General features: G+C 50.5%; 4 protein-coding genes across 4 annotated transcripts; 3 read left to right on the top strand and 1 right to left on the bottom strand.

The window, feature by feature from the left end:
• Positions 1-149: 149 nt before the first annotated feature.
• On the bottom strand, positions 150-3,302 carry LAESUDRAFT_647977 (PARP-domain-containing protein; the record flags this gene model as incomplete). Its single annotated transcript, XM_040904082.1, has 16 exons — positions 150-188; positions 271-418; positions 474-587; positions 644-666; positions 795-829; positions 952-1,091; positions 1,147-1,370; positions 1,433-1,465; positions 1,519-1,585; positions 1,637-1,732; positions 2,003-2,159; positions 2,227-2,329; positions 2,376-2,487; positions 2,545-2,626; positions 2,688-2,742; positions 2,973-3,302. The coding sequence occupies 16 exons, from the start codon at positions 3,300-3,302 to the stop codon at positions 150-152; spliced, it is 1,758 nt and encodes a 585-aa protein (XP_040766620.1).
• Positions 3,303-4,810: 1,508 nt separating this feature from the next.
• On the top strand, positions 4,811-6,345 carry LAESUDRAFT_757061 (FAS1 domain-containing protein; the record flags this gene model as incomplete). Its single annotated transcript, XM_040912255.1, has 5 exons — positions 4,811-5,036; positions 5,091-5,310; positions 5,363-5,696; positions 5,760-5,989; positions 6,054-6,345. 5 exons carry the CDS (start codon positions 4,811-4,813, stop codon positions 6,343-6,345), a joined length of 1,302 nt encoding a protein of 433 aa, XP_040766619.1.
• Positions 6,346-8,419: 2,074 nt separating this feature from the next.
• Positions 8,420-10,365, top strand: LAESUDRAFT_648133 (cytochrome P450; the record flags this gene model as incomplete). The annotated part of the gene is made up of 10 exons (XM_040904089.1): positions 8,420-8,527; positions 8,580-8,702; positions 8,763-8,925; positions 8,985-9,068; positions 9,126-9,222; positions 9,289-9,415; positions 9,476-9,589; positions 9,640-9,814; positions 9,877-10,123; positions 10,185-10,365. The coding sequence occupies 10 exons, from the start codon at positions 8,420-8,422 to the stop codon at positions 10,363-10,365; spliced, it is 1,419 nt and encodes a 472-aa protein (XP_040766618.1).
• Positions 10,366-10,955: 590 nt separating this feature from the next.
• On the top strand, positions 10,956-13,010 carry LAESUDRAFT_696214 (uncharacterized protein). Its single transcript, XM_040906264.1, has 3 exons — positions 10,956-11,172; positions 11,237-11,947; positions 11,999-13,010. The coding sequence occupies exons 1-3, from the start codon at positions 11,022-11,024 to the stop codon at positions 12,706-12,708; spliced, it is 1,572 nt and encodes a 523-aa protein (XP_040766617.1). The 5' UTR covers positions 10,956-11,021; the 3' UTR covers positions 12,709-13,010.
• The last annotated feature ends 7,590 nt before the right edge of the window (positions 13,011-20,600 follow it).

Raw genomic sequence — 20,600 nt, 5'->3', positions numbered from 1 at the left:
TATTGGATTTCAGGTATCCGTCTATATCCTACAGAGATCGCTATCGAACAATGTGGTACATATGAAGCACAGCCGTCAGAAAAGCAAGAGTCGACGTCAATAATGGAATGAGTGTCCGTTCGTTTGGTCCAGGCGTTTGAGCTCATCATTCATCCCATCCTCAGCATCAGCAGATAGCGCACTCGGATCTGGGAAGTGTCATAAACGATGTACTGATATGACCGAGCAGCATCAGTCTACCGTCACTCGCAAGGGAGGCAAACGGCTCACCTCGTTGTAAAACAGACCCGCTTGCGGGTCGGAAGTATCCTTCCCCTTTCCTTTTGGCATGTGACAGCCCTTCAGCGCATCGTTCTCCAACGCCTCACCAGCATCCTGCCATTCTCCAGGTTGTGTCCGGCCCAAGCCCTTCGTGCACCTTCACAAACGCTATCGTGAGCCAGCCGAAGCGAAAACAAAAATGGTATGCCCACTTCTTCCCGGCGTTGATGCAATCTACATTAGCGTCGTAGTTGGCGTTGTACTGTTCGTAGAATGGCTTCGCGGCGACCTCGCAGAGGAGTAGTAGGCCGGTGTTGTCGCTCAGGCTGCGTGATGAATGTTGAGCCCGTTAGGTGCGCACACGTTTGAAGGGACGACTTACTAGGAATGGCAGTAACCCGCCGACTAATAGGGTAACAGACAACGGTGAGATAGAGCTTTTACAAAGAACATGGGGCCAAGATACCTTGGACATCATCTGGAGCGATATGTATATTAGCAGTTGACCCCATTGTGCAGAAAAAAAGACTCACATCCGCGAAGTATACTCCTTTACCGAACATGTACCCTGCAAGAATCTCAGCAAACACTTCACATACACTGCGACTGTGGCGCATACCAGTGACAGGAGCTGTGTGGATAGAAGGCAGATTAGCTATGCTCATCTGGAAAAAAAAGCATAACACCGACCTTCAGGAGGCGCGATACGCAGGCCCTGGCTCAAGATACCCGCAAAGTTCGTCGTGCGCGAGCCGTGCCAAAGCAGGAGCCGATGCCCATCTGGCAGGTCATCATGTCCGGCCCGTATCCATGCATCCGTCTCTTCCTGCCTGCGCACACACATCTTCACTTCCTCTTCAGAAACAAGATTTTACCCACACTTACCTCTCGACGCGGAACGCATGGTGAATATCCACCTTGTAGTGGCGGTGCGACTCGCCGTGCGTGTCTCGCGCGTACGCCTCGAGCGCAGTGAACTCCCCGCTGTCGCGCGCGATGGGGTCCATGCGCGAGAGGCGCAGTGAGAGGAAGCTCGCGTCGATCGGGTTCACGGGCTCGCCCTGTGCGTTGCGCGGGATCGAGGAGGTGATGAGCTTTGAGGCGATTTCCTGGGTGAAGAGGTGCGTGGTGAGCTGGCAGGCGCGCTGACGAGGGGGAGGGCAGATCATACCATCTCTCCGAGGGAGTCGACGAGGTCGAGTTCCTGGATTGAGGTCAGTGGGCTCGGTCCTTAAACTGGGTGGCACAGGCACGTACTCTCTTGAGCATGAGCATGTTGTCGATGATTGTCGGCCTGTTCCTTCCAAAGACATGGGGGATGATGCTGGGCCAGGGTATCAGCCGTAAGAACCACCAAACGACATTACAGACGTACGAATAGTATCGGCCGGTCAAGTGTTCGACGGCAGGGCGGAAACCACCGTATTCTTGTGCAGCAGCCCCGTTGGGCTGGGAAATGACCTCGGACAGTCTCTGTACGAGTGTCAGATGTCAGCGTTCACGGAGGTTAGAAAACAGGCATACATTCATACCTTCAAAGCGGCGAATCCATTCAGGATGGTCGACTTGGCGAGCTTGCCTTGAGGGAACGTCAGATATTTCACGAACGGGCCGAGATGCGCGCCTACCGAGCGGAAGCTTGTTAGCATCATAATTCATCGACGACAGGTGTGCTTCGATCAACCTAGCGATCGCACGTTCAATTTTATGAGCAGCTAGGAATGGAATGAAAAGAATTCACTTTGCGGAGAAGATCAGCCTGCAAAGGGCCTGCGTCTCCACAGGTAGCGTCGAATCGGGGACCTTCTCTTCGTCTTTCTCCTTGGATGGGCCGGCTTCATCCGACTTGGGATCTTCCTCCTCGTCCCCGAATACGCGCTCGATCCACTGGTATTTGCCTTCGCAAATGTCACACAGCGTAAGCGAACAACTGGCGGCGTGACGTAACTCGGTGAATGCACCTACCCTTACTCGCGACCGTACCGTGCCTGTTCTCCCAGGCGACGCCGGCTTTTGCGCGGAACTGAGACTTGAACGCGATGACTGCTCCGGCGGCGTTGAATGGACCCTGACGTAGATGTGTCAGCGCGTGATGATACCGAAGGGCATGGAACCTGTCCAACCTTCTGCTGCTTCTGGCCATACTCTCCGACGCGACCCCAGCGAGTATATAAAATGCACTGGTCCGTGCTGCCGACAGGATGCAACACTTGAATCACATAGAACCTATGCGGGCGAGACGCAGTATAAAAACATGTAGATATTGCGACGAGTCGGACTTACTTGTTGGCGTTCTTCGAGACGTCTGTCTGATTGAGCGTTGCGTCCCATACGCCCTCGCTCGTCACAAGTACCTGGTGTGAGTCTGCGTACCAAACGTGAATTATGCTGAGAGAATGCATACATGCGTGACCTTGGATACTTACTCACGTAGCCGGACTGTGGGTCCACAGGTGCAGCACCCCTCTTCAGTACGGTGACCTGAGACGTCGAGTCAGCATCGGTTGAGAATGCTTATAGCTGATCGGTGAACAATAATTCTGTCTGATAAGATATATACTGGGAAGCATATATGCGTTGGTAGGGTAAGGTGCGGAGTGCATCCAGCTCTCATTCCTCATAGAATGGGCAGGGCTACAACGCTTACTTCCCCGAGCGCGTAATTTCGGACAGGAACCTAGAAGTGGGTTAAGAGCGAGGAGGAAGCTTACCATCTTTGCAGGTTTATCGTCTGCCTTCTCCGGTGCTGCAGTGCTGGCGTTCGCGTCACCGGTAGCCTTGTCGTCGCCGGCCTCGCTCTCACTGGCTTTGGCTTTCTTACTCTTGGGCTTAGCTTCTTTCTCATTATCAGACGCATCGTGAGTGCGTTTCGCCTTGCCCTTTGCCTTGGACTTGGGCGCCGTAGAGGCTTTGGGTTCGGGCGCTGCCATGGCCTCGGAAGCCTGAGCTTTAATCCTGGTGCTCGACCTCGTACCGCGCGGTGCAGGCGGGTTCGACGCGTCAGACGCGTCAGCGACAGCGGCTTTCTTACGAGGAGGCATGTCAGGGGATATGATGGGGGAAGAAGATGGGGAACGGACGCGATTGACCGGGTTTATATGTTGTGCGACGCGGGCGCAGCGGGATTCTAATTTGACGACGCGGCGGCCCGTCGAGCGTCGGGATCTGCCCAGATATGGTATTTGGGCGCTGCCGTGCGTCCGCCGCGTTGCCTGAAATGCTCACACCGAGTCATGCTGTCCTGATTTGGATTCGGCATCTTCCCACCGTTCTCCTTTCGGCGTCGTATCGCCGCAACCTCCGAGCGACGGTCATGCGCACGTACACACGTATGCTGCTGGATTGAGTCCTGGGATGACTCATGCAGCATGTCCGCTTCCGCGGGAGCGCTTCGACTTCGCATAGCAAGCGATGTCTGCGAACCGCACGAACGAGTCGTTCGAGTCGCGCTGTACCTTAGGCGACGCTTATTCCAATATCGCCTTTGCAATCCTTTCTTCTGGAGGTGCGACGTAGAAGAGAGTGCTCAGTGGAGATATGGGACAGCCGATAGTAAGTCTAGCCAACGCTTGTACGTGGAACATGAGAACATTCATCTGCCAGCAGAAATAGCCACTCTCTACAACGCAGCTGCAGGCGAACCTAACTAGTTGCACATCTCAGTCTAGAGATGCAGCAGGCCTATACTGCATGCTGCCCACAAGCCAAGTGGGGCCTAACGTCATGGACCCATACTCTCTCGTTCAGTGCCACCGACTGCCACCGAGTCAGTCGTGCAGATACGGGCGATATCATTCAAAACGGCATGTACGACAGCTAAGCCGAACTAAGGCAAGTATCGCAGTTTAAACTTCTGCTCGCCGTGCTGTGCAGTAGATTGCACCGCCACACAAGATCTACACCGCGAGTCCGGGACCCACCGCCAACGAGGAGTGCATGTGATTATGACGAGAGGCTCCAGTCCGAGAACGTCGGCAGTCGGGGCACAGCAAAATTAGTCACCGTGGCCTTCGCGCACGTAACAGGCTCGGATTGGAAGAGTTCATCGACACTCTCGAGAAGTCTCGGCCGCTCCGTGCTGGTCGATTGTCGGTGAGCGATCCCCGTCGGTGGATCCTGCGCTGGATTTATCACGCTTCGGCAGTGATATGACCCTCTCGAGCAGCCCATGGGTGTTATGCCGCTTTGCTAAGCGCAGTGGCCATTGTATGGTCAGCTGGCGTGCTAAGGACGGCTGTCATTTCACTCCTTTAAGAGAGCCTTGACAGCGGTCCAGGCTTTCCAACGGATGAAAGGCGGAAAGTCTTGACCAGCGGCGTGAACTCACCGAATGGTTGACGTCAGCCCATTTCACCATCGGAGCTGTGGCAATTGTGATGACCGTTGTGATGCGGTCACCCTGCGCCACTTCAGGCGACCAGCCTTTCGATGCCCGGCCACAGGGCGGAAGAGCCCTTGGTGCATATATAACCCTTCCGCCGGAGCTGCACGTCCCGCCATCCCCTTTTCACGAACCATTTACGCCCGCCTTCTACGCGCGACGACGAACATGAAGTACTCCCTCCTTCCATTGGCCCTATTGGCCACCGTGCCCGCCGTCTTAGGGCAAAACGCGACCTTCCTTACTGGCTTTCGGAACGCTCTTGACGCTGCTAATCTTACGTCATTCGCCTCTGCAACCGAGGAGCTCAACACAACTGTTGCTGGGAGGGACATCTTGGCTGCCATTTCGAGCGGCCAACCCTTCCTTTTATTCGCGCCCAACAACACTGCACGTAAGTCGATTGTCACAGTCTGCGCTTCCTGCTCGTCTTGAATATCCGCTATAGTGGCAAATGGCCCCTCGAATTCCACCACGAACATAACTGATCTGCTCTCGTACCATATCGTGCCCGGAAACTTCAGCGGCGTGAAGACGACCTATCCCAACATCACGCTCGGCCGCACCCTCCTCAACGACTCGAGCCTTGTTCACCTCGAGGGCAATAAGAGTCAGGTTGTTGCATGGGCCACGTTTTTGGATAACAAGACCCACGTCCTGAACCAGAAGTACGTTCATCGTTGCTGATTTCCAAAGATATCATATGCTCATCGCTTGCAGTAACAATACGGAAGTCACCAACGTCACGACCTATGGCAATATTACCGTCTACACCGTCACTTCCGTGCTCGAGTACCCCGGCACTTTTGAAGACCTTGTACTATACGATAACATATCGCTGACGGGGTTCAATTCCACTCTTGGCAACATCAGCATACCGTACTACAATTCGACCACGGGCTCGGAGAACGACACAGTGGTATTTGACATCATCAGCGACCTACGGGGTTTCACCCTCTTTGCACCGAGTACCTGTGCGATCGAGGAGCTGTTGGGCCAGTTGTTGGTCTTGGAGGACAACACCACGCTGCTCGAAATTATTTTAGATAACCACGTGCGTACACCTTCCGTCCATCCTCCCCGCGTGTGTATTGACAATCGACATCCTCCATAATAGTTCATCAATGGGACCTCGGTTTACTCTCCGCAGCTTGTCGGCGCGAACTACACGTCCGCCGGCGGCGAGAACTTAACGTTCAGTATCAACGCGACGGGGCAGTATGTCACCTCCGCCAACACGACCGCGCACATCATCCAGCCGGATCTGCTTCTCTGGAACGGTGTCGTGCATATCATTGATCAGGTGCTCCTGAACACGAAGGAGAATGCGACCATCGCCAGCTCTGCGTGAGTATTGTGCTCTATCTGTAGCGCTGCGACTGCGGGCTGACCCTGATACCCTGCATCACAGTGCGGCGTCTGCGACATCCGCCGCTGCGCAGAACGCAACCGCATCCGTGACGGGCCCGATTGGTTTCTCGCAGACTGCGTCACTCTCTGCCAAGAGCTCCGCCTCCGGTTCTAAATCCAGCTCCGCCTCCAGCTCTGCATCCAGCTCCGCTTCCAGCTCTGCCTCTAGCTCCGCGTCCAGCTCCAGCTCCGCCTCTAGCTCCCCCTCCAGCTCCACCTCGAGCTCCCCCTCCACTTCGGCCTCCACCTCCACCTCCAGCTCTACCTCCACCTCCGTCTCCAGCTCTGCCTAATAGCTCTGTCGTCCCGGCACCTCGCGGCTGATGGGCTTCGGCGTCACCGCGACGGGTGTGCTCTTGGGCGGCCTGTTGAAGCTCGCGTGAGGATAAAAGTGAAAATCACGACTCTTTATGACCGATAGATCTGACTTATGATTGAGCGACGTTCTAATATTCTACTGTAACAAAAGTAATCGATGCAGCTGGGTCGTCACTTTTGACGTCTCGGTTGCGAGTTTGATGTCCCTGTAATCTACATCATAAAAGTGCTCGCACATGTATTGCACGCAATTGTTCGAATCTTCGAGATGGGCGCTGGAAAGAATGTCGGATGCGGAAGCCGCTGTTAGTCAGAAATTTTGGGGTACATATGCCGCCTCCCCGAGGAAGGTAAAACTGACAATGAACAAAGTATCGCAAGAGGCCAGTAGGTGTGAGAGTGCCCGGAGATGTCGAATCTCGACCGTGCGGCCGGGTAGTGGCCGCGCACCTGGGGATCAGACTCTGCGTCAGCCACGTGGGAGGGACCGCGACGCCACAAGCGCGTCGAGGGTTGGTATGTCTGCAGACACTCGCTAGTCACTGAACAGTGACCGGGACCGATGACGAGGGCATCGACATCGCAATCGCTTGGTATTCGGGTCAAATCTCTCAGCTCGACATAACCAAAATAGTGTAGCGGTCGTCCTACGTCGCGCCCATCACCAATAGGCATCGACACTATGCAATGAACGACACTGTCTTCTTCACGGTATTTATGGAGGCTATTATAACCCTCAGCATGTCAAAAACCGCTGACTGGAGGTATAGGTGGTATACTAATGCACGTCATGCATCTGACTCGCGCATTGATACTTTTTTGAGCCGTCTATACCTCCAAATCCTGTTTCTGGGCTTCCCAGATCTGATTGTGGGTGGTCAATTACTTCATCATTTTGCGCAGGTCTCTTCACTGTGACCGTTGCGGGCACAGCGCACGACGTTTTCAAGTGTTCACCAATGATCTTACAGAGCTGCATTGTGCTGTACAATTATTCGGTAATATACGCTGTTTTACGATATCCAATATATGCTCAATTTGACGAGGACATGCGACCAGATGCCAAATGGCCACAGGTCGGACTCCCACTTAAACTAGCTTGGAATAAGCATCAGGTGAAATCGGAATCTATCTCCAGGCTCCTCCCAATCCGCCTCTGGGAGGTCATGGGGGAAGGAGAGGATTCAATATTTCAATACTCAATCTATCATCTCAGCCACAATTCAGCCACAATTCACTAAACTTCATACTCAGCACTCTTATGTATTCGGTCCCCACGAGTTGCCATCATGATCCAGCGCGCGATGATCGGGCCTAAGGAAGTGCCCTAGCTAGGAAGGATGGAACCACCTAAACTCCCAGGGGCGGATGGGAGGAGCTGGCATATCTCCGCATCTTTGGGCCCGGCAGGGATTTGAGCAGAACTTGGTCTCTTAGCCACATCTCTCCCGGGCGAAACTCAATCCCCAACACGCACTGCATACATGGAGGCTGAACCGGTCTCGGTTACGAATGGTGCGGTACACTTGGCATTGTCCTGACATCCATGCGTGCGGATCAAGCATGTATCATGCAACGATTCCCATCGACTGGTGATTGGCCCAACCTATTTCAAGCTCGAACTGGGCTGTCGGGGTGAAAGCGGGGAAGCGTACCTTCGATCAGCCTAGACGACGCGCTGGCACTCGCCTCATGGGAAGCGGTCATATCTGTCACATCGAAATCGAAATGCCGCGCTGTCGCCGGAGATGTTCACAAGTCATGCGATTGGGTTTGGGATGAGCCGTTCTGTGCGGCTACTATTTAATATGGTGCGACTTATGCGTAGAAATCTGCCCTACGGTCTCCGTAGCACCTCCATCCACAGCAACTGTGTACTTGCCAACCGTCGAACGGAATGGGCTTCGACATTTCGCCTCAAACAATCTACGGGCTAATCTGCGCGATACCCATCGCGATGGTATTGCATTGGATGTTCAATCCTGTATGTACTGGAGATTCATCGCTGAGTCTCGACGAGAGTTGCTGACGTCCACTCTGTACGCCTAGATGCACACCATTCCCACAGTCGGCCCAAGTTTTCCCCTCTTGTCATACATCGGAGCATACAGGTTTTTGCGGGATGCCCAAGGGATGATGGAGGAGGGATACAGCAAGGTATGTCAGCTATAAAAGATGCCCACGTCCACATAATGATGAGGCTTTGCAGTATAAAGTGTTCAAAGTCGCTCAGTGGGATCAATGGCTCGTGATAGTCAGTGGCGCCACGATGAACAGAGAATTGAGCCGGCTTCCTGACAACGTCATGTCTGCACATGAAGCCGGGGTCGATGTAAGCCATCTTCATCACGTCTCCCTCTGTAAATGACGTTTATCTGACGTCTCTTTGAAGCTGATACAAGCCCGCTACACCATTGGGAAGGAGATTTTCGAACGTGCCATAGAAATTATGGCAATTCGTGGGCCGCTTACACATAAAGTGGGCGCGATGATACCGGAGATGATGGATGAGGCGATTGCATCGTTCGGGGAGTTGATCCCTGTGAAGGACAATGGTGAGTCCAGATCATCTCAACTCTTTGTAACCTAAGTGATCATCCCAACTCGCTTTCAGAATGGCTCGAGGTCACCGCTTCGCCTACAATAACTCGGATCATAGCACGTGCCAGCAACCGTCTTTTCGTCGGTCTTCCTGTCTGTAGGTTGCACGTGAATTGCTCTTTTACATCGATGTTGAAAGACAGTTCTTGATCAGGCCGAGAACCAGAATACCTCGACACTCTGGCCGGTTTCTCCGTTGGGGTTGTGACAGGGAAATTCGTCATGGACCTATTCCCAAAGTTCCTGAAGCCGTTAGTGCTACCTGCAGTCGCTCATCAGTATTTCTTCGTGTTACTGATGTCCTATGTCACGACCAGATATGTTGGATCCGTGCTGCCATGGACACCGAGGGCCAAGCGTCGCATCGCAAAGTACCTTACGGGCATCATTGAGGAACGTCAGGAGGGTCTGAGGCAGTACGGACCCGATTGGGCTGACAAACCCGTAAGTCTGAGCTTCTGCGATCATGTGCTCTGCTCAAACGTAACCTCAATGGGCTCTCAGAACGACACTTTGATGTTCCTAATCGAGGAAGCAAACAAAATAGGCCACTCTGTCGATCTAGTGATCCAAGGGGTATTATCCATGAACTTTGCTGCACTACACACCACTAGCATGGTGAGGATATATCTATTGAGTATATCAGAGTCGCTCACAGCTCGCTATAGAGCGTTACTCATGCGCTGTACTATCTGGCCTCTAATCCAGAAATCATGCAGCCCCTGCGTGAAGAGATTGAGCCTATTGTGAAAGCTGAAGGCTGGAACAGACAAGCGCTGCACAAGATGTGGAAACTAGACAGCTTCATCAAAGAGTCGCAAAGGATGGATAACCCAGTTGCATGTGAGGTGTTTCCTCTCTGATTCTATGTCAAGCGATCTCTGATGCCAGTTGATCATCCGCAGTGTCTATCTTCCGCAAGACAGTGCAGGACGTCACCTTCTCCGATGGGACACACGTTCCTAAGGGCGTTCTTGTCTTTGCCACAGCATCAGCTACACATCGCGATAAAGAGGTATACGAAAACGCGGGAGCCTTCCGGCCTTTCCGCTTTGCAGATATGCGTGCTAGCGGCGAGGGAGAGAACGTCAAGCACCAGCTCGTCGCCATTTCGCCCGAGTACATCGCCTTCGGGCATGGAAAACATGCCTGGTATGTATATACCGCTCCCATGTGACGGTAGTGTCGACTCGCTCATTTTTGTCCACATTAGTCCCGGACGCTTTTTCGCTTCCGCAGTCATGAAGATCACCCTGGCGTGGATAATGCTCAATTACGATGTCAAGATGGCAGGCGATGCTGGCCGTCCTCGGAATTTCGCCATCGGTTCTGCTAATATGCCTGCCCGCAATGCCAAGGTCTTGTTTAGAAAACGCCAGTACGACCAGGTGTGACGCTGCAGCAGAGACACATAACGTGCGCTAGACATGTTTGGATTATTAAACATACTACTATTCGGTGGACTGGCTCCGAAAGACGACATACAACATACCTGATGAATCGAATTGGTTGCTAATCGCAGACGGCGTCGTTTTTTGAGCTCCGGCTGGTATTCGTACAGTAGCTCTGTCACATGTGAGTGCGTATGAGGGATGTGAGACAGTCCGGTGCGTCCGCGAGCAGTGGCCCAGGCGGACATCGCGTGTGCACACGCCATGAGCGCGTCCGACCGAATGCATTCACCCACCAGCGTGTCCGTTACGCAGAGCTCGAACGATCATTTTCTCAAACGGTGATGAGGATTATGGTGGATGACTACCGTTGTGAGTTCAGTTTTCTGGTTACATGCAATGTTGGCAAAAGTCCCCTCCCCTTGACTTCTTACAATCTCGGCTGTGCGTGGATGAGGATGTGGACGCAGTCAGTCAGGAGAGAATTGTGGATCATTGCCTGATCATAATGGCCTCGTGGCCGCCTGTGGCATCGTAAGACGTCCGAAGGAGGTATACAGCACATCATTTTCTCCTCTCCGCTTGCATCGATAGCATCATGTGCGGCCTGATATCTGATCATCGACGATAAACTTCTTTCTGGTGAACCATCGGGCGTAATGATGTCGGAACTCTGCCATCGCTCTCTCGACATGATACCTGAGGAACTTGAGAAGGAAAGTCGTCCTGCTGTCGTACAATCCGGCATGTATGCAGCGGAAATGCTATCCAGGCGCTATGCAATGCGCGCAGTTAATGTTGTCATCGTTGGCAAGCACCTTTTCTCCATTGTTGCATGAGATATGATATACGAAGGCTGACTCCGACGCTTCAGACGAATTAGCATGGGTATGGTGGTATGATCAACAAGGTACAATCCAGTCGAGCGGTATCGACTTCATCAAGGACCTTCCCTGTTTCCTTGTTCTCATTGCCACATTCCGTCATTTGGGTCTGCGTGAATGGGGTGTTGACGCCACACTGGGAAGGGATGGACGTCAGTATCATTTGAGGAGGGCTACAAGAGAACATACAAGGAACGACAAAACGGTTCACGAGATCCACCCTCGTCGCAAACCCCATGGCTTCGATGTCGTATTCGGAGATCGCGAAGATCAGACGAATGTCAAGACAGTGGCCACTGTTACACGTCCTGACAAAATTGTTAAATCGCAATATCCCCCTTTCGGTCCGGAAACAAGGGACTTTGAGGCCACGCAGAAGAAGGCGACCCAAGCAGATGCAGTCATGAAGATATACTGGCCGGAGGTCACTCTCACGAGCGAGGCCGTCGTTTTGGAGCACGCAGTAGAACTGGGTCGAGGAGACCCGCTCATAGAGGGACATCTGCCCACAGTACTTGCCTCGTACGACTTGGGTTACTCCACCGGAACGATTGGCGAGGACATTCAGAAAGAAAGGCGAACTGATGGGGATGCTATCGGTGACTCACGTTGCATGCGCCTACTGCTGATGCGGAAACTGTTACCCATCGAGGGATTGCCCGCTGAGGAGTTTCTCCGTGTATGGGTGGAATGCTATCGATGTGAGTATCATGCTACTCCAGTGGTTTGTCGTCTAATTCGCTCTCGAACAGGTCATTTCGCACTCTGGATGAAGGGCTTTGAACACACGGACATCAGTATTGACAACCTGCTCTATGACCCCATCAGTCGAAAAGGTGTTCTGAATGTTTTCGATTTGGCTAGGATCCGCCTGGACAGTAAGAACCAGGCGACAGGGCAGGAACAGACTGGCGCCATCCCCTTCATGGCAATGGATCTCCTCTCAAGAGAATGTTTCCGCGGAGAGATCGTGCGTTTGTACCGCCACGATTTCGAATCATTCCTTTGGATCCTGCCCCATAAGCTGCTGCGTGGCGTCGATGAACAAGGTGCAAATTTGGCAAAATGGGATACTGGCGATTACAATCGTTGTCTAGACTCCAAGAACACCTTTCTCAACACGAATTTGGGAAGATGGAGGGCTAAGGATGAGAATGAACGGGTTTGGGAAGGCATTGGGTACTGGTTGATGGACTGGTTGAGGGATAAACTTTACGAGATGACAAAGTTGCATGGTGTCAGGAATCTGGCACCAGAAGAGCTGTCACAGAGTGACCTCGACAAGATAAATCGATGGGATGATCAGTCCAACCAGTCGGCCATTCAGGTTCTCAAAGAAGCTGAGAGTGTCATTGCGACGCGCTTGGCTAAGGCGGGTTCCTTCATTCCCTTCCAACCACTCTCTGACGAAGAGCTCCAACGGTATCTCACCTCTCGATCAACTCCTCCTTCATCCTCCTGAGTTCCACCTTCTCCCCTCACCTTCAATTATGGCACCATATTTACCTTGCGACAGCAAGGTCTCTCCCAGGCCACAATGTAACACGTTTTTTGTCACGTTCTTTGACATTGTTTGTCATCATTTGCATTAATTTGTTTTTGTCATCGATGGCGATTGTCCAGCCACTTTCGCATCACATCTGCCTAATCGTACATCCGATGTCTTACTGCTCTCCTTCGCACTCCTATTTTCCATACTTCCTGTTGCACATCTCCATCGTGTGGTCGAATGTACATTGTACACACGCTCACCTAATAGTACAGACTAATTACTCGATGTCGAAGATCATATTAAAATTCGACATAAAATATTCGAAGTTTGTTCCTCATCACACATACACGTTATTGTGACATCACTAAACGACAAACACTCTTCATAGCATGTCGATCGAAAGGACAAATGACAGTTCGATTAAGGTGACTCCTTTCATATTCGCATCATGATTTCACATTAATCAAACACTTATAGATTTCAATATCAATAACTGGCCATGCGCTACTGCTGACGCCCTCACAAGCAGAGATAAACTATCTCGACTGGGTATATGGTGACCCTGACTGCTTCCCGCCTATGACAGACATGATGGTCTTATCAAGCCTGACAAGTACGAGGAATTGTTGAAAGGCGCCCTTGTCAAAGCCGTCATCACCATCTCCAGATGGAAAATTAACAATTTGATGACCTTTAGCGCAGACATCGTCGAATTGAACATCATAGACCAACCTGTTAGCCTTATTGCCTCTCCCCTCAAACGGCACACCAAAGACGGTCCTGCCCATAGCCCGAATCAGAAACATGCTTCTGCCAAATCGTGAGTGATGTCCTTTCATTCTTTCTGCCACACTAACACATCATGACCCTCTCAGACTACATAACAACTCTCTCATACACCATTGTCGAATGTAATATTTACATGTAATTGTACCAGATCTTTTTTTCTCTGACTAATGTATGGTTTCGTCGTGATGTTTATTTCCATCTCCCCCTACCATCTGCAATTTTAATTCCACTACAAAATTCTTAACGCGCTACGGCGCGAAGGTGCAACAGATGACTGCGAAGGATCAATGTGGCTGGTACGCCTGCATCCACTTGACATGGAAAGACCGGAGGGCTAAAGTGACACATACTATTGCATCAGCAGATTGCACCAGGGTAAAGCCTCTTATTCATACCTAAAGTGACATGTACTATCGCGTCACTGTGCTAAGCATAAGTACATCTGTATGGTGCAGAACTATATGTAAAACCACATATGCAGATTGCACCAGGGTAAAGCCTCTGGGGCATCCGACGTACTCGCTGCAAATATATATGCTAACTGTCAAGTGTCTGAAGGGAAGTGAGCATTGGGGAGCTCAAGATCGAGTGGGGTGAGTAAATACTAAACTAGGAAACAATATAACCTTATAGGTACCAAGGCGAGCTGCAGATCACAAATTGCAACACTTCCCCTCAAACCTTCGCTAGTCCCATGGACACAGCGAAGTGTTTGGTCTTCAACGACGGGAGTGCCTTCGTAAGGATGTCGGCGGTCATGTCTTCCGTAGAACAGTAAGTAAGTGAAATCTTTCCTTCAGCAATGGAATAACGAATGAAATGAAATCGGATATCGATGTGCTTGGTACGTGCATGGAATCGGTCGTCCTTTGATAGCGCGATGGTGGACTGGTTGTTGGAGCGCAAAGGGATGGGACGTTCAGGTTCGCTGAACAGTTCTATGATGAAAGAGCGAAGCCACAAGGCTTTTTTGCTAGCATGAGTCAAAGCCACATACTCAGCCTCTGTAGTCGAAAGCGTGACAAGGTCTTGCTCAAAGCGCGCTTTGAGGACTAGGAGACGGCACTGCCGTTCAGCATAAAAATGTATCCCGAGATCGCGTGGCATCCTTCCATGCTCATACCATCTGCATTGAAATAGCCTATGACCTCATTGTCCTCGGATCCACCAAGAACCAGCCACTGGTCCGCTGTTCCCTTGAGGTATTGATAAACGCGCTTGAGTGCGTTTCAGTGTGTGATGCCTGGGTTCTGGCTGAACTGCGCAAGCTGACTGACTGCGAAGGTAATATCAGGACGTGTAGACACGGAGACATACTGTAGTGCTCTGAGAGCTTCCAGATACGGCTTGTCATGCATGGCAGCATAGTCTTCCGTGGTGACCAGGCATTGGTCGAAGGAAAGATGGACGTGAGGATCCATGGGTTGGGAGGGCAGCTTCGCATCAGCGAAACCATAGCATGTGACAATTGACTCAATATATGTGCGCTGCGATAGCGCGATGGTATATTTTTCCCAATTGCGCTTGATTTCAATCTCCAAGAGCCAATGGAGCTCACCATTGTCCGTAATCTCCAATTTTGACTTAATCATATTCTGCAACTGCAGAAGATTTGTCAGGACCGAGCTGACAATAGTCATGTCATCAACGTGCAGGAAAATGATGGAGATCTCACCATTCGGATGATGCTGATAGAAGACGGCATGATCGTGTTCAAGTCGCATGAGCTTGAAGCTTTCAAGAATGTCATGCAGCTTTGAGTACCAGCGACGACCAGATTGCCACAATCCATAAAGCGATATCTGCAGATGAAGCACTTGTCCAGGTACCAGGCCCTCAAGAGCGATGCCAGTCGGCAATCACATGTATATTTCTGCATCGTCATGTAGCCTTTCTGTCACAGATTTTCACGTTTTCACCTCTGCACGTGACCAAGACATCATTTGACATCAGCGCTAGGCTGTTCAGAAAGGAACGAACCGGTACGCGAAGTACTAACAGTCCTAGGCGCCCTGAAGGTCCAGGTCTAGTCACGTGACATATCACGTGATATCCACACATGTGACAAGTAGCGCTGGTATTAGGTAAGCCTAACTTATACAGTAATATCATCCCACCTAGAAGCCACGGTCGGACTCCGGAAGAATCCAATGAAGGGGATACACGACACCGGAGATATGTCCTTAAGGGGATATTAGTTCACATGCATGAGGTAGATAGATACCACACCACCGGAGATGTAGCCATTACAGGCAATACCATTCCCATGGTCTTACTAAGTAGTTCGGAGATTCGGCATACATGACACACGTAGTCTGACAGGTAGTGGTAACCAATCAGACAATGTCCATTAGCTAGCAGTTCTGGGGTATCAGGGTACCAAGGGTCCCTCCGCTCATGTATATAAGCCAGAGCTCTGAGACGCATAAGTCCCCCAGACTTATTCTCATCTCTGCTATGCCTATCCATATAGTGTCACCAGTGACCACTTGCAAGTCGCTGCTTTACCATTGATCATCTTTGTGTCCATCCTTACTTTGACAATAGTCAGTAAGTGTTTGATTATAAGGTCATAGGCTTAGTCAGCGCTCTGCGTCCTAAGTTTGTGATAGAAGAATAAGTCTGCTTATCTTACCTGCCTCGAGTGCCTGCCCAGCATACTCGCCGCAGTGTTGCGTCTTTGCACGTCCACCCGCATGTTAGCGGTGTCATATCTTCACCTGACGTTCCGTCAGTCGCCGACTCTACCAGCGTAAGCCGCACCAAGGCATTGCGCAGCATTGACGGTGTCATCCGTCATCCTCAAGCAAGAACTCCAGAAGAGTTCTACGAGCAGCGGCCCATAAGACCCCTGCCAAGGCCAGGACACATTTCTACGGGAGGTCGGCCCCCTCGCGGCACTAGTTCCGTTTCTATTATCCAGACTCCCTCGGTCAGGCGACCGAGACTACCTGCAGGACCATCTGATCCAGATCTCAATCAAGGGACATACGTCGAGACCGCTACCAGGTCTCATTTCATCTATCCTTTCACCATCTCCATCATCTCGACTCAGCGCGTCGAAGGCACCCTTCGACAAATTCGTATCCTACTCACTAAACGATACCGTCGTCAGCTTGACGACCACGACATCTTCGATCTCGAGCATCTCATACTCAAGCTCGAATCCATCCGCACCGACATCGCGGAATTCCAGCTTTTCTTCGTTCACCAACACGTGGTTCGCGACTTTTGCAACTACATCCAGGAAAGGAAGCGTCAGGGTGGAGAAGCTCGCTGGATAATCAGAGATATTATCCAGAAGTATCGTCTAGGAATACAGGTCACAGGACGACCTTTGCTGTAGATACGAATATTTACTTTGCATATGTCTTCATCGGGCGACTCGAACAATCTTGACAATTTCGAGCAGTTAAATCCAATCGGTCACACTTTCGATTATCTTTGGGATTCAATTCCACGTGTTCTTCGAGACAGAGCAGGTGAAGCATTTGCTACGTACGAGGACACGTTCGACATCGACTACCACGACGTATATCACATATACGCCCTCCAAATCTATCCAGAATTTGATTGGAGGAACGTCGCAGTTCATATCTGCTATATCCCTATCGGGTCTGAGGAACTCGAAGACCGTCTCACCGAAGCTTACAATAGCTTCGTCGATTGGCTCAAAGAAGTCGAGCGCATTTGCGAAATCCATCATAACCATCAGTGGCCCGCAGTCAGGGACAAGACCAGGTTTTTGTGGCAACCCTTCGTCAAGGTCATCCATCGAGACCTTTGTCTGCTGCGAAACCAACGCTCAGGATGAGTAATTGTCCGACAGGCCACGATCGCCAATAGGCATATCGCCGAGTTCGAAGAACATCTTCGTGAGATAGAAGAAGAATTGTAAAAATGACGACTCCCACCCCCAATGATCCAAGCTTCTCTCGTGCTCCATCTCCGGAGCTTCCCGCACATCTTAATATTGTTTTGCAACCCCCGAATCCTATCATTCGTCAAGCCCTTGCCGACACAGCGCCCCCAAATGTGAACATACCCGAAAATGTGAAGAATTGGGTAGTCGATCTCATCACAAACGTGGTGGAAGAGATGCGTCAACAAATGGTGGCACATTACGAAAATCTTATCCAGCGCCAAGCACATACAATGGAACGTAACACCACGGAGTTTCACAATCGGACGGTCTTCTTGGACCAACATCGTCAACAATCCGAGTCTCGAATCGCAGACTTGGAAAAAACCCAATCAGCCTTACTCGAGGAAAACAAGACCACTAACGAATCGTTTGTGGCATTTGACGATGAGGTCAAGGATCTCCAAACCAGGATGGAAGACCTGAAGAAATCACACGATCGACTTCGCGCATGGGCATCTACACAGGGAAGAAAGGCAGGGCAAGGCAGTACCAATGTCGACGACATGGACGACGACGATGAGCCGTCGTTTGGTCGCAAGGGTAAAGGCGTAAAAATTGACCAACCAGAAAAATATGGTGGCAATAAGGACGGAGTCAATCTCGATGATTGGCTCGAACAAGTAATGCTCTGGTTGAAATATACCGGACATACCAAAGACGAGTCCAAAATTATGTCTACCCTCTTACTCCTGAAAGGAGGAGCACGCGAATACATGCGGCATTGGATCACCAAAATAAATGAAAACAACAAGGCACCCGGAACTTGGGCGGAGTTCGTTTCAGAACTTCGCACGGCATACGAATCATTGGACAAGGATGACAAGAAGCGAACGGAGTTAGAAACCTTCATCAAGAAGGATCATCGAGACTTCCGGAAGTTCGCAGAAGACTTCCGTCCAAAGGCAACAGGTACAGGCTTCTCGGATCAAGATTTGATCGAAAAGATCAAGAAACATATCCCGGAGAAAACGTGGCTGCTCATGCTGGCAGACACGACAAAGGACAACTGGCCCAAGAAGTGGACCGAGTTCCTTACATTTGCACTCCGAATATTTACATCATTACAACGAGAAGGCCACCATGCCAAGGCCGAAACCAAGGATCCAAATGCTATGGAGGTTGATGCAGTCGGGAAGAAGGGAAAGAGTAAATCGGGCAAAGCGCGAAGCGTGCAGGACGACAAGTTGGTTTGCGCCAACTGCAAAAAGAACAAGCCAACGTTCTTCAAATCGTCGAAACACTTCGGCAAGTATTGCACCGATTGTTTCAAATTGGACCATGTCAAGAAGCAGATTGAGAAGGAGAAGGAGACAGCCGCGAAGAAGAAGGACGGGAAGAAAAAGGATGACGCCAGGAACAAATCCAAGTCGTCCAAGATGCGACAAGTAGCATCGGATTCTGCTTCATCCGATAGCGAAATGAACACGGACAGTGGCCCCGACATCAAGAAGCACAAGAGCTCTTCCTCTAAGACTAAGGGGAAGGGGAAGGAGACAGCTGCGCATATCAGCGACCGCAGCATCCACTCGGAAAGCAAGCCTGATGCATCTGAGTTGGACGAAGATTTCGCCACGATCCTCTCAAGGCTCAGGCGCCTGAGGGCGAATGGATCCAGTTCATCAAGGAAGGCGGGAGAAAGCTCTTCAAGGAAGGATCGGAAGGGTTTTCTCAAAGGGGATCTGTAGGCAGCTCGTCAGAGTCCCCAGAACATTATATGAGACCTGTACATTTAGCACCCGAATCAGACACCTCTGTAGATCGTCGCAACGCAGAGGATGATAATGTAACAATAAAGAATTCGTCTCCAAATTTATCATCATTCTATTTACCAGTTACATTATGGGTGTACGGCAAAAAATCGAGCGCCGAAGCTCTAGTCGACTCAGGAGCATATTCCATGTACATCAGCAAGCGATTTGTAAAGAACAATCGAATTGCAACCTCCAAGCTAAACACTACATACAAAGTGTACAATGCTGACGGATCCCAAAATAAACATGGTGAAATAACTGACTATGTAAAAGCATACCTCAAAGTCGGAGATCATGGTTCCACCCACCGTCTGCTAGTCACGGACATCAGGAAGCTAGACATGATCATTGGGATGTCATATTTACGTCAGCATAACCCAGAAATCAACTGGCAAGCTGGAGAATGGAAATACTCACGATGCCCGAGTACGTGTCACCACCAGAGGCTTCGTAAAAAACAACAAGCCATTACGAGAGAGGAAGCTGAAGAAATCTCGCAACGAGCACAGCAAGTGGCAGATGAGGAGCCAACTGCATACAAAATGTTTAATGGACACAACATCGATGCAGTAAATCCTATCATCTCGTGGATCGAAATGGACGATCCCGAAGCCGAACAAATAACCCGCATGATACTTTCTATAGCAGATTGTGGCTATGCTGAATCAGAAGAAGACCTGAAAGAAGCGGCACCCCAGTCAAACACTGGCAGCCCAGAAGATCAGGTTATTAATGAAGTAGAATCTTGGAAAAAACTAGTACCAGATTATCTACATTCATTTGGTGATGTTTTCTCCAAGAAAGCGTCTGAAAGGATGCCAACTCGAAAGCCTTATGATCATGCAATCGAGTTTGAAGAAGAACATGAATTACCACGACCAAGCAAACTTTATCCTATGAATCCGGAGGAAAGAAATTCCCTAGATTCATGGATCGACGAAAATCTAGCAAAAGGCTACATTCGAAAATCGAAATCACCTATTGCTGCCCCGGTATTCTTTGTCAAGAAGAAGGATGGCACACTAAGACTGGTACAGGATTACCGAAAACTTAATGCTATAACCAAGAAGAATCGCTTCCCTATTCCACGAATAAGCGAGCTTATCGATCAGCTCAGTAATGCGTCAATATTCACCAAGCTGGATCTCCGGTGGGGATACAACAATGTTCGCATCCGTAAGTGTGATGAATGGAAAACAGCTTTTGTGACGCATCGCGGTTTATACGAGGCTACGGTTATGTTTTTCGGTTTCTGTAATGCACCAGCCACCTTCCAACACATGATGAATGAGATCTTAGATGATCTTATTCGGGAAGGTCATGTGATCGTCTACCTCGATGATATCCTAATCTTCACTAACGATTTGAAACAACATCGGAAGATTACCAAAGAGGTA

This window comes from Laetiporus sulphureus (genome assembly GCF_001632365.1).
Source record: "Laetiporus sulphureus 93-53 unplaced genomic scaffold LAESUscaffold_9, whole genome shotgun sequence".
Classification (NCBI taxonomy): Eukaryota; Fungi; Basidiomycota; class Agaricomycetes; order Polyporales; family Laetiporaceae; genus Laetiporus; species Laetiporus sulphureus.
Note: the sequence above shows the minus strand (reverse complement) of the source record. Positions and strands in the feature narration are given on the sequence as shown.